The sequence below is a fragment of the Oncorhynchus clarkii genome, chromosome 15 (assembly GCF_045791955.1).
Source record: "Oncorhynchus clarkii lewisi isolate Uvic-CL-2024 chromosome 15, UVic_Ocla_1.0, whole genome shotgun sequence".
In the NCBI taxonomy this organism is placed as follows: domain Eukaryota; kingdom Metazoa; phylum Chordata; class Actinopteri; order Salmoniformes; family Salmonidae; genus Oncorhynchus; species Oncorhynchus clarkii.
In genome coordinates this window covers 21,411,510-21,425,432 of record NC_092161.1, presented here as the reverse complement: position 1 = coordinate 21,425,432, position 13,923 = coordinate 21,411,510, and the positions used below count along the sequence as shown (strand labels likewise).

The 13,923-nt window shown below is 40.4% G+C and overlaps 1 protein-coding gene across 2 annotated transcripts in view; it reads left to right on the top strand.

Moving 5' to 3' along the window:
• Positions 1–13,923, top strand: part of LOC139367037 (guanine nucleotide binding protein (G protein), alpha activating activity polypeptide, olfactory type) — a 75,702-nt gene that overhangs the window by 17,425 nt on the left and 44,354 nt on the right. For both annotated transcript variants that reach the window (XM_071104973.1, XM_071104974.1), the window contains exons 3-4: positions 922–976; positions 1,129–1,248. In XM_071104973.1, the coding sequence (XP_070961074.1) occupies positions 922–976; positions 1,129–1,248 (175 nt within the window). The remainder of the gene's footprint in view (positions 1–921; positions 977–1,128; positions 1,249–13,923) is intronic.

The window sequence follows — 13,923 nt, the reverse complement described above, 5'->3', positions numbered from 1 at the left end:
CAAATAGCTGTCACAGTGATAAAGACGACATAGTAGCAGATTTAGGCCTACTTGTGGTCGAGATTATGTGTGTCAAAACACTGACAGATACATGTTACGCTGTATTTACAGTTGCTATTGCATTATAATGTGGACCCAATAAACAAACAAAATCTCAACTGAATTCATGTGTTTAAAAAAAAAACTGTTCTGCGACAGTAATGTGTGCAGTGGTATTTTAAAACGGTGCTAAAACGACGTATCTTTATATGTATGTGTCAATGTATCCCACTGGGCACAGGCGTCAATTCAAGGTCTATTCCACGTTGGCTCAACGTAATTTCATTGAAATGACGTGGGAACAATGTTGATTCAACCAGTGTGTGCCCAGTGGGATCTTTCTATGGTTTATGATATCCTACTATATTCAATCTAGACTTGGTTACATTGTAGTTTGATTTGGTTACATTGTGCACTGTAATATATGCTTCTGTATAGATTGTAGTATACTGAATACGTTTTTTAGGAAATGAATGAATGATACCCAATCCTAAACTGTCCTCAATATTTATATCTTTAATAATACATTTGATATTATTTGAGGAAATGGACCAAGTAAATATAGGCTATGCTTAATTTCTGTCCACCTTTAGTTCTAAATGAGACGCATTGTTGTAGCATAGGCTAGCCTAATGTAATAGCTTAAAAAGTAAACTTTCAAATAACATTTTAGCACAATACATCCTTACTGTTAATTTACAAATAGTGAGTATTACTAAATAGGCTATTAGGCCTATGATGGTTTGCATTAGTGGTGATATGAGACAACCTTTCCTTTCTGTGGGGCAGCATAAAGATTTATTTAATGAATCCAATGATAATTTTTAAGGTATTTAATTAATGTTTAACAGACCCATTTGTATATGTTGTTTCCCCATCCAGAGAAAAGAAACAGAAAGTCCTGGATATTCGGAAAAATGTGAAGGATGCCATTGTGGTAAGTTGATGATGTGCTACGATTTGTATTATAGAATATGGTCACACCCTATGAGATTGTTTCCTGCAATCCCATTTTACTGATTAGACTGGCTTATCCCACATTTATCCAGCTTAATGTCTAATGTTTTTTTGTTTTTATCTGCTTTTTAGACGGTAGTTTCGGCGATGAGCACGTTAATACCCCCAGTTCCAATAGGCAACCCATCGAACGAGTCCAGAATTGACTACATCAAAAGTATAGCACCTCTCTCGGACTTCGACTACACAGAGGTAAGGGCGACTGACATTAATGCTTTATAGTCTTTGAAGCTGATTTCTGTCTTTGTCACTCTACAGCCTGTTAGTTATGCCCTGAGAAGCAACTTTAAGGCATTGATCAGGCCTGCTATTGATAGACTATCCAACTGATTGAATTTACTCATTCAGTGGACACTCTAATACAAACGTTTTCTACGTTTATTTATAGTCAAGTTGTTCAATGTGGAGTCTAAATGCTGATGCCAAATATACGGTCACCATGAAAAAGCGGTTATGTAGGCCTATACTCCTAGAGCAGTCATCTAAATTAGCCACATTCACTAGTGTCCTTTTTTAAAGCTGTAATCAGACTAGTTTAGTAGGCCTGGTGGATGGACATTTTTGCCAATGGGGAGGAGTCATTTGCTTCAGACAATCAACCACAGCACTATTTGCAATTACTTCCTTGAGGAAACAACGAGAAGCGAGTTATTCAAGTTTGTTCAGAGAAGTGTTCAGATCCTACTCACAAAGGATCAGATTCCAGTCAAAACCACGAACTTCTGAGCCATAAGCTACATGATTTGGTCATTTATAAATGTATGAACCATTGCAGGGTTTAATCATTTAAAAAAAAAAAATTGTAAATGCTTTACTAAATTGTGTAATATGTATGACTACCTGAGCTCTGCAACAGGTTCTGCAAATGCCCAGTAGTAGGCTACGGTGGATACCTTGGATGTCTTCTTTACTTTGGATTTGAATGAAAGGGCCTGATGTGGGCAAATAGATGACATCACTCCTGGTGTTTGCTTTCAATGATATCTCCCAGCTATGAATTGAATTGTTGTATGAAGTTAACAGTACTTTGTATGCGTACCCAAGAAAATAGATAGACCTGTATTTGACTCCCTGGAAATATATGATATTTTAGACATGTATATTTTAGAAGATGCTGTTATCCAGAGCGATGAGGGGTTATGTACATTACTCAAGGGCACATGGAGGGGGTAAAAATCACCTTGTCAGCTCTGGGATTCAAACCAGCAACCTATCAGTTACTGGTCCAATATTCTTAACCACAAGGCTACCTGCCGCCTTATACACAGTATAAGCCCTATAACGTAGGGCCCAGGGGTTTTGTTTGATCATGTCACATGACCTTGAGCTTACCCTTTTCTTTAAAGCTTTTTCATCGAACTGTTCACTATTGCTTTCATTAAAAAAATATGTTGCTCTGGATAAGAGCATCTGCTAAATGTAAATGTTATTTTTTGGTAATTTGCATTTCTGGAAAGGCTTGAAATAAATAAAAACGGGTAACATGACATGATTTAACTAAACAAGATTTACTATTGGCTGTGATATTTGTTGTTTCGTCCTCCCATTGGAATGTCCACAAAATAGGACAGGTCCAAAAGTTTGCTCCAATCAGTAATCTTGTTTTTTCAGACAGTGAGGGGAGGCTGGCCCAGTGTGCAATCTGAACACATCTGTTGGACTAGATAAATACTAATCAACTGTTACATGATGAGTCTGCTTCCTAGAAAAAGCTTTTAGTAACCTAATTTGCCTTTTTTGGAGGAGGGGTGAGTTTGGGGGAGCGCATCGTTAGACATTTAAATTAAAGCGTCCCTTCTTCCTCACAAGGAATTGTTTGATGCCTTCTCTGCGTTCACTGGGTCAAGGCAAGGCAGACAAAGCGTTGGTCTGTTGGTGCCGAGGTGTTACGAAAGAATCCAAACAGTAGTTTCTTTTAGTGTTTTAGATTCCCTGTGTTAGTTCTGAGACGTTGCAGACGACATGAAACGGATGACGAGAGTATGGTTCTGCTCCAGGATATGTTGATGCTGAGTTATCTAATGCTTTTAATTGTGTACTGTACGAGCCCTGATGAAGGCCGTTGTGAATTTGACATTGGCTTGCTAATGATAAGCACTGGTTGTGATTGGCCGACAAACTTGAAATATGGGACTTTCAAAAGTTTATTTGACCTCAAGATGAGGACATTTGTTAAGAGCTTACGTTTCCTCTGTTTAGTGTTTTCTATTTGTTTTTATAATGGGACGTTGTAAGAAGAGGGGGTACATAAAGTTTATTGCATTGCGTCTCAAACATGTCCACGTTGTTCAAGTCAGACATTTTGAGTTGGATCGGATATTTCAACCGAGTGCTTTTGCTTTGGTGTTCAAACTAAAGCTGATTAGAACGCCATTTCAGTCCTATTCTCTCATGTTGCCCAGTTGTTGGAGGTGTCGGTCCGTCCGTCTGTGTATTTATACTAGTGGAGATGCATACTCTATACTAGTCTGTCAAAACATGGACAGTAGAAACAGTAGATGTTTTGGCTGCAACACACAGGCTTCATTAATTAGGCCTATTATGTAATGGCGCATCGATTTCTCTTAGTAAACATGCTGGCTAGAGGCTGAGACAAAGAGAGGCCCTCCCAGCAACCAAACAACTTAATAATTTCCCTCTAAAGCAGGTCTGTGTTTTATGTCTGGCCTCCCATGTCACATGTACGGCCCTGTTTCTGCTGGGACTCAAAACCTCCTTTGTCTACCACAGCAGAGATTCAAAATGCAATTTTTCCTCAAATCTGATTTTTTTTTTAATTACAAAAATAAATTTCAGCATTGGCCTCTGTTGAAGATTTGACATTTGATGTGATGTCTTTACTTTCATGCTAGGCTATATAGGTAAATATATTTAGGTAAATCATATCATCCAATTAGCTTTTTAATGTTTATTAAATTTTTAATAATTTTTCATGTTTAATGTTTTTAATAAAAAACAGACTTTAAAAAGAGCAATTGTCCAGTGTTTAAGTTGAGAAATAAATGGGTTTAACCACGTTTTCTCTAATTTAAACCTGAATTAATAAAATGATGCCTTCAACTTCATTCACCATGCCCGCAAGCACGCACTTTCAAAATGGTTCCCTTCAGATTATTAAAACAATAAAATGCAGAGTCTGCATACCATACTCTTTAATCTCTACCCACCCGCATTCGTTGATAATTGAGAATCACAGTAGTCCATTTTTTCATAATTCAATATGAAACAGCAAATAGACGTGTTTCTTTTTTTCATAGATTGTTCAGTGATTATTTAGGCAAAAAAAGAATATAGCAAAATATATGGCTTGATTATTTTGGCAGCAGGTGACATACACCCTTGGTTAAAAACCACTGCTTTAAAGGCCCAATCAACAGTTGAAACAATAATAAAGTGGATCACCCCACATCTGTTTTGGTAAAAAGCTGAAGGATGGTCCTGGAGAAATGTAATTACTCTCAAATTCATAGATAGCACTATGGACTGACCATCCATGATATCAAACATTGGAGTAGAACAATCTTATACCTTGGGTTCTGACCAGGTGCCACAGTTGAACTAAGTTCATGAGGAATTTATAAGTTATATATATATACCCATTGATTCTTGAAGAATATATAATTCATTTATAAGTTTAAAAATGGATGTAGCAACTACAGATTGCCCCTTTTTTTAAAATAACGCCTCAGCAGTTGAGCATTTGATTGTGGTTACATAATTGAAGAGCATTCATTTTTTCATCCATTCCGAGATTTCTTGACATGGTGCCAATAGCGGCTAGACTAGAATAATCGTAGATAGTATTTGGGGCCTGCGACTTGGCTCCAATGCATTCTCGTGTTCAGTTTGCTCTGCTTTTTGCATTTGCCTAAAGTTGACATGTGATACTTCATTATGCAACATCACGACTACACTTTATCTACTTGTCTATCTATTCTATTTAGGGGAAATATTGATGGCAGATGCAGGTGTTAAGCGGAAACTATCAATGATATAAAACGCACGTTAATATCTCCTGTAAATTGCGGAATCTACCAATGAATACATTTATTTGAGACAACGACAAAATTGTCAATACAAAACATAGGAATGGGCTTGCCCAATATGGTGAGAGTGCGGTACCCGGCCATAGGTATGAAACAGTTAAGGAGACGTAAGCTAAGTAAGTACACGTTGTCCCGTTTGCTGTCTTTCATGGGCCCCTCCATTAGAGACCGTAAACTGCACACTGCGTTTATTCAGGCTGTGTCACGAGCCTCCCTAAACCCGAGCCCTGAGGAGTGTCTCCTGCTTCTCTACACACACACACAAACAGCTTGATCATATTAGGCCTCCTTTGTTAAGCCATCGGAAGAGGAGAGAGAAGCGCCAGTGGGTTTTTAGATTGTCGGCTGGAGGGACGCTCCAGAGTGTAATGGACGACAGGGTTGGAATGGTGAACGGGATTGATACCATACAGTACGATATGGAGTAAACTGCCTCTCTCTAACCTCATTAACCCTACATAGTATATATACAGTATATTGGGCATTGGTCACCACGAACCAGAATAGCTTCAATGCACCTTGGCATAGATTCTACAAGTGTCTGAAAGTCTATTGGAGGGATGCAACACCATTGTTCCACGAGAAACTCCATTATTTGGTGTTTTGTTGATGGTGGTTGAAAACGCTGTCTGAGGCACCACTCCAGAATCTCCCATAAGTATTCAATTAATTGGGTTGAGATCTGGTGACTGAGATGGCATATGGTTTACATCGTATTCATACTCATCAAACCATCCAGTGACCACTCCTGCCCTGTGAATAGGGGCATTGTCATCCTATGGGGGCTTAGCCATGGTAGCAAAATAATGGCCTGCCCACTATCATATTACATGACCCTAAGCATGATGTTATTTGCTTAATTAACTCAGAAACAACACCTGTGTGGAAACACCTGCTTTCAATATACTTTGTATACTCATGTGTTTCCATTATTTTGGGGCAGTTACCTGTAGTAGGTGTAAACCGTCAGATCAGTCCTACGTTCTTTAGTAGGCCAATGATGGCAAGTTGAAGACCGATATGCTTTAAAATCCAAATAAAATGATCATATGAGAGACAGACCTCTCGTCTTCAGACATGCCTCAGCAATGGCGTTTTGTAATGCTTGTTGAAGACACTGAATACTACTGTATAATTGTGTGCCCTCCGAACTTTCTGAAACTCGATTAAAAGCGACCATTGCTAATTGTGGATTAATCCTGAAGTGCTGTGTGACATGTTAGTAAAATGTTACCTCATAGGTCTTTTTTGGTCTAAGGGGTGTGTATGTCAGGCTAGCATTTCAACACATTGTCACCGACAGATCCATTTCAGTGCTATTCTTCTCTTTGTCTGCCAGTGAAAAATTCATACATCAAGAAGAGTTGGTAACAGGACCAGATGTTCTCTTTCTCTTACTCTCTTCTCTCGTTTTCTCTCTCGGGCTCCCCTTCTCTCGCGCGCTCTCTTGTTTTCTCTCTCTCTCTCGCGCTCCCCTTCTATCGTGCGCTCCCCTTCTCTCTAGATCTCTTCCTGTTAATCCTTTGTCTGGGGCTCCTTTGCTCTGGCCTGCATCACCATTTCCTGACGGCAGCCATTTACACCAGATTATTTTAGTGACAGACTGACAGACAGGCAAAAGAGCAGAGAGACGTGTGTGTGTGTGTGTGTGTTTGACAGGAAGGGGTGTTTTGAAGTGTAACGTATCTGAGAGACGCAGGATCATGCCTCGCTGGCGTTTTGACCAGCATTATGTCTCCCCTGACGGTTTTGTCTGAGGGTGTGTGTTGTGTTCGAGAACTATTAGGAGCTAAAAATATCCTCTTCATTTTGTTGATGACTCATCGTAGCTTTATGTGTGACAGGAAAGCTAAACCTGGGGCAGAAAAGCAGGCTCTGTGATAGAGTGGGATTCCTGAGAAATTGCATAATGCATAGCTGTGGGTTGACAAATATATCTAAGAATTCTTTGTCTGATTGTACTCTGAAATTTGGTTTCTGAGCAGAAATTCATTCAAGGGAGTTGTTCTTGGGACTTCTTGTTTTGATGTTGTTTTCATAAAGTTGATGAACCATCTCATTCAAAAAAGGATGGCCATGACGAACAATGTGGAAATTGCAACGTGAGTTTTATGGAACATGCATACAATTGTATTCAACCCTGCATCCATACGCACAAACAACTGAAAAACTTGAACATTTAATTGAGCGTTTAGTGACAGCAAACCGTAGCTGACAGGCAGGCTACCAAAAAAGGCTTTTTATTTCATTGTAAGTGTGCTCATTACTTGTTATACATGGCTGAGGATGTCGTCTCACCAGAATTTAGATTTGTCTGTGAAAGTTACCATAACATTGTTAAAGTGTTGCAGAAGACACGGCTAGTAACCCCCCCCCCCCCCTCTCCCTCCAACCACCCCCACACACACTTGTTTTGAATGGAACATCTCCAGTGAAAACAGCCTTCCTGGGTTCTAGGTCAGGTACCAGACCACAGGCACTGCCTGAACCCTGCCTAACCCATCACTTAGCACCCACCTGGACAGAACTGTGGCCCTAAAAATGAACAAACACGCCATAGATTGAGACCCTGCCCTGGGAGCTCAAATGTTGTGGCACTAAAGACAGTGGTATCCTAGCACAATCTCCCTCACTGATCCACTGGAGGGTATACAAGGGGGAGTGTTGATAACTAGGGTAGCGGTGTGGAGGGACTGGAGGAAGCCCCAAAGTAGCCAGGGACGCCATTAGCCAAAGCTCCTTGGCACAGGACTAGCTCTGTTTAACACACTCCTAATTACTCTTTTTGCCATTGCTTCATCGCTAATGAAGGCCTAGGTACAGTAAAGGACAAACTGGTTAAATGGGCATCAGGGTTTTGTTAACGTGTTTTTGTGTCACCAGATGTTCCCCAGGGCTCAGTGTTGGGCCTTGTGAGTTTTGACTGTGGGGACCCACAGAGCCGCTTTAGTGATCCCCAGCCCTGTGATATGCTGCCTGCCACAGGCTACATACGTTCTTTACAGTTCCTTTGTTTTTAGCTCAGGTGTTTTTCCAGCAATTTAAACTGGTGTAAATTTGGATTTCATAAACAGCGTTTAGATAGGCAGCACAATTCTGATATTTTTTTCTACTAATTGGTCTTTTGACCAATCAATCGCATTAGATCTTTTCACATCAGATCTTTTTCAGAGCTGATCTGATTGGTCAAAAGATATTTTCGTGAAAAAAATATCAGAATTGGGCTGCCTGTCTAAACGCAGCCCAAAGTCATTTAGTTTTTAGATGGATTTAACTAGGCTGGGTACCCCCTCATTTCTACACTCCACAATGCTTGATCATTCACTTGCTATGTCAAAAACAATTTGACAAAATTTTAGAAACAGATGGGCTGGGTGTTTGTCACTTGGAATTAGTAGTTCTAAAACATTTTAGAGCACCCTCATTGTGCTCCCTGTTTTGGTCCAGTGCAAGTAATAACTCATTAATTTGGGAAAAAACATATAATTTTCCTCAGTCACAAGACCGATAGAACCTGGCTCAGTGTTGCTGTAACATAATTACATGGCACACATTAAAGCAACATCCCTGTATCTTCTGATACAGGCAGCATAGCATATGAACTGGCTCGGTGTCCTCCCGCTTCTTTCCTCTTCTCCGCTTATCAACTTCCTGTTCCCGCGGTAAGATCATCAGCCTTGACTAGGAAACTGCCCTGGCAGACGCACTCTGCTTTGTGGAGAACGAGAGATCCTGACTCTGCTTTGCATGTGGAGAAAGAGATTCTAACTCTGCTTTGTGGAGAGAGCGAGACATCCAGACTCTGCTTTGTGGAGAGAGCGACTCTGCTGGGTCAGTACATCAAAATGTCACCTGGGACTAATGGAGGCAAAGAGGAAGTCCGAGAGGTGCGGTTGTGATCATATACAGAGCTATATTTCAGTGGAGACATTAAACCTGATAAGTGACGCTTAGTAAGTCGTTTTTGGAGCGTTTTTTTATTTATGAAATATCATAGGAACTATGTAGGATTTTTTTCTTGCAATTTGCACATTCCAGTGTGTGGAAGGATGTTTTGTTTTCCCTCTGATGGCAGCTTTGAGGCGTGCGTGTTGAAAACCTTTCTCTACCACCGATGAAAGTAAACTATGACAATATGACTAAATGTCCTCCTACTGTGTTGGGTTTCTGGGGAATGGTTGACACATGGTAGATAGTAGGGATGTCCATCTTTTCCTTTTAAGAACAATCGATAAGTTTCTAGATAGATGGGCTCTGATATGATACAGGAACGATACGTTTTATACTGAACAAAACATATAAACACAACATGTAAATTGTTGGTCCCATGTTTCATGAGCAAGAAATAAAATATCCCAGAAATGTTCCATAAGCACAAAAAGCTTATTTCTCTCAAATGTTGTGCACAAATGTGTTTACATCCCTGTAAGTGAGCATTTCCATCCACCTGATGTGTGTGGCATATCAAGAAGCTGATTAAGCAGCATGATCATTACACAGGTGCACCTTGTGCTGGGGGACAATAAAAGGCCACTCTAAAATGTGTTACACAACACAATGCTACAGATGTCTCAAGTTTTGAGGGAGCGCACAATTGGCATGGTGACTGCAGGAATGTCCACCAGAGCTGTTGCCAGAGAATTGAATGTTAATTTCTCTACCAATGTCATTTTAGAGAATTTGACAGTATGTCCAGCCGGCATCACAACCGCAGACAACGTGTAACCATTCCAGCCATGACATCCACATATGACTTCTTCACCTGTGGGATCATCTGAGACCAGTCACCTGGACAGCTGATAAAACTGAGGAGTATTTCTGTTTGTAATGAATCCCTTTTGTGGGGAAAAAGTACATTTGATTGGCTTGGCCTGGCTCCCAAGTGGCTGCGCCCATGCTCCCATGGCTGCGCCCATGCCCAGTTATGTGAAATCCACAAATTAGGGCCTAATACATTTTATTTAAATTAACTGATTTCCTTATAGTAACTAACTCAGTAAAACCTTTATGGTTGCATTTATATTTTGAACGAATCGATGCGATATGATTCGATGCACTAACATTTGTTGCATAAACACATTTTCCATTGTACATTAACATCTGCTTCTGATGGAGCTCATGAGCTAGGCCTCTCTGAGCTGTGTGTGTGTGTGTGTCTATGAATTGGGAAAACAATGTCTATGGTGTATGTACTATGTAGGCAACTGATCTGAGCTATAAGGTAGACTAGGGATCTACCAACCCACTACCAATAAGATTAGGGGGGGCAATGTTTTTCTTGTCCCCCCTACTTTGGTTCTGAAATCACCATCACCCACTATATGTAAATATTTGTTTACAAATGAGCTATGACATATGAATATATAGCACACCCCCATCTCAAAATCTAATTGTTTTGACTGTTTGGAAGTTTTAATGAAGTGATCTTCTCTCCCTTCGGCCATGCAGTGTGCCCTTGCAAAAGTGATTGTGTTCCCCATTATGAAATTATAAGCTTTACCTTGTACAGTATATCTAAAAAAAATAGCATATACACTGATTTGTTTAAAGCAAAACTACCAAAACTATTGCCTATGGTAAACCTGAACAATCAAAATAAAATATATTGTAAGTCCTGATCAGCAGGTATAGCCAGATGAATTGTCTCCGGTAGCTTACTTTTAATTACAGTAAAATATTATTTTCAACGGCACATAGATAATAATAACCTAGCAAATAATATAGGTTGTCACTCAACTAATAAAGCCTAATATCACACAAGCCATTTTGGGGTGCAACACAGATGTGCAAGATCAGGAACAGGCCGCCTATCTTGCGCTGTTCAGCCTGCGAAGCTGGGCACAGTGCGCAGTTTGACTAGGCTACTGAACAGTGAAAATTGCTTTGAGTTGTTCAGCATGCAGAATTACTTGTAGATTAATGACTATCAACAGATACATGCAGTACGACACTAAAGGAGAGAAAGCATCAGTTGTCACAAAATAAGATTAAAAAAAATAACAATTGGACGATAGAAAGAATGTAATATGAGGAAAAAATTTGAGTGAATTGCATGCTACATTTGGATCGGTTTGGGGGCTGCGGACCGGTGCACTTGTAACTTTAAATATTTGAATTGGGAAAACAATGTTATCCCTAGTAGATAGTAGATACATGGTCGATACTGCACAGTGGTTCAGTGCAGACTGTTTAGCAGAATCATGAACAAGGCTGGATCAAACTTTGCTCAAGTCCTTGTTGCATCGGCGTCAGCGACTTTAGCAGGCCTTGACATTAGCACTTGTCTGGGTCAATTAAAACAAATTGTTGGACAAGCAGATTATTTATTTATTTATATATATATATATGAAATAAAAAAATAATGAGACATTGGATCACCTGCCGTAGGCTACATATTATACATTACGTGTGAAACTTTATGTGAGGATTATATAGAGATTCAATCAATGAGATGTGGGGGGGGGATTCTCCATATAGTCAATAAAAGGTTGCCAAATTCTGTAAAATGTCTTTAACTTATTCCTCAAGCAGTAAGTGATTTTCTCCAAAGGGATACAACTATTAACTTCCGATAGCCACATTGCAACTGGCAGGGAGGAATCCAATTTCCATTTCAAGGCAATACATTTCTTGGCAATCGCTAGCAATATTTCTGTTCGCTTTATAGTATGGCTTTGCCTAAGATTGGTGTTAGTAAAGTTGCCCAGTAGACAGACCTCCGGGTCTAAAGGGAATGCAACCCCGTGAATTGAGGATATGGTATCGCATACCCCCTGCCAGAAACCGTGTAGTTTTGAACACTGCCAAGTGGAATGGAGGAATGTTCCTTCATCTGAGCCACATCTAAAACATAGGGAGGAGATATCTGGGTTGAACTTGTGCAGTCTAGATGGGGTGATATAGAGCTGATGGAGGAAATTAAACTGGATCAGTCTGTATCTGGAGTTCAATGTGGATGTAACACCATCCCTGCATAGGTCACTCCATAGATCCTCAAGATCAATACCCAGATCTTTTTCCCATCTAAGTCGGGGTTTATCTAACCCAGGCAGTGTTAGTCCTGACATAAGAGCATCGTAAACACGGGAAATGGTCTTGAACAGTGGTTGGTCTGCGTGGCAGAGTTGTTCAATAGGTGACATCTTAGGTAGGTTCCATTGTCCCTTGAGAGTCACCCTAATAAAGTTTCGTAGTTGTAGGTAGCTAAAGAAGTCCCTGTTAGGCAAGTGGCATTTCTGTTTCAGCTGGTCAAAAGACATAAGAACTCCCTCCTCGTAACAATGTTCCAGAAGAGTGATCCACTTATCAGACCATGGTCTAAAGTTACTATTCTGGAAAAACATAGGGATCAATCTATTGTTACATAAAGGGGTTTTAGGGGAAAGGAATCCCCCTCGTCCGAAAAGCTCAGGTAGTTTGCACCATGCCAGGACAGAATGTATGATTTAAAGGGTTGCCTGTGATGGCTTTTATAGATTTTCTGTCCCATTTGTAAAACAATTCTGCCCCAGTGTCATCATTTACCTCAAGCTTTTCAATGTTCAACCATTGTCAAACCTCTGAGCCAGAAATCTAGACTGTGCAGCCCAGTAGTACATTCTAAAATTGGGGAGGTTTAAGCCCCCTTGACTGTAATCAAGAGTCAGTTTATCCAGGCCAACCCTAGGGGTTTTGCCGTGCCAGATAAACCGTCTGGTCAGCTTGTCGAGAGAGGAAAAAAATGCTGCGGGAACAGGGATAGGGAGAGATTGAAACAGATATAGAAATCTGGGCAGGACATTCATTTTAATTACATTGATTCTACCCAGTAGAGTGAGAGGTAAGTCCATCCATTTACAAAGGTCAACCTCCACCTTTTGCAACAAACTGCCCAGATTGAGTTTATAGAGGTTGTTCAGATTACCATCCACCATTATGCCCAAATATGTGAAGCCCATAGGCGACCATCTAAAAGGAAACTTGTGCTTGATGGTATGATGGTCAAAGACAGACAACGGTAAGATTTCGCTTTTATCAAAATTGACCTTATAGCAGATTATATATTTAAGATGTCTGAATGGACAAGTAAAAAAAACACATCACAATATCAAAAATGTGGCTACCCCGGTCAGAATCGGATCAAAGTGCGACATGTTCAAATCAAATTCTATTAGTCACATGCGCCAAATACAACAGGTGTAATGCGTACTTACGAGCCCCTAATGAACAATGCAGTTTCAAAAAATTACGGATAAGAGATAAAAGTAACAAGTAATTAAAGAGCAGCAGTACAATAGTGAGACTATATACAGGGGGGTACCGATACAGTGTCAATGTGCGTGTGTGTCAATGTCACTGGTTAGTTGAGGTGCGGGGGGGCACTGCAAATAGTCTATTTGACTAGATGTTCAGGAGTCCTATGGCTTGGAGGTAGAAGCTGTTAAGAAGCCTCTTGGACCTAGACTTGGCGCTCCGGTACCCGCTTGCCGTGCGGTAGTAGAGAGAATAGTCTATGACTAGGATGGCTGGAGTCTTTGACAATTTTTAGGGCCTTCCTCTGACACCGCCTGGTATAGAGATCCTGGATGGCAGGAAGCTTGGCCCCAGTGATGTACTGGACCTTTCGCATTTTTCTGTTCTATCCTGCCGGTACATCATATAACCAGCCAGCTGTATGTTGATATTGTCATCATTCAGCCACGACTCGATGAAGCATAAGATGTTACAGTTTTTAATGTCCCGTTGGTAGTTTAATTTTCCGCGTAACTCGTCGATTTTATTCTCCGAAGACTGCACGTTTGCTAGCAGATTGCAGGGAAGTGGGGGTTTATTCAATCGCCTA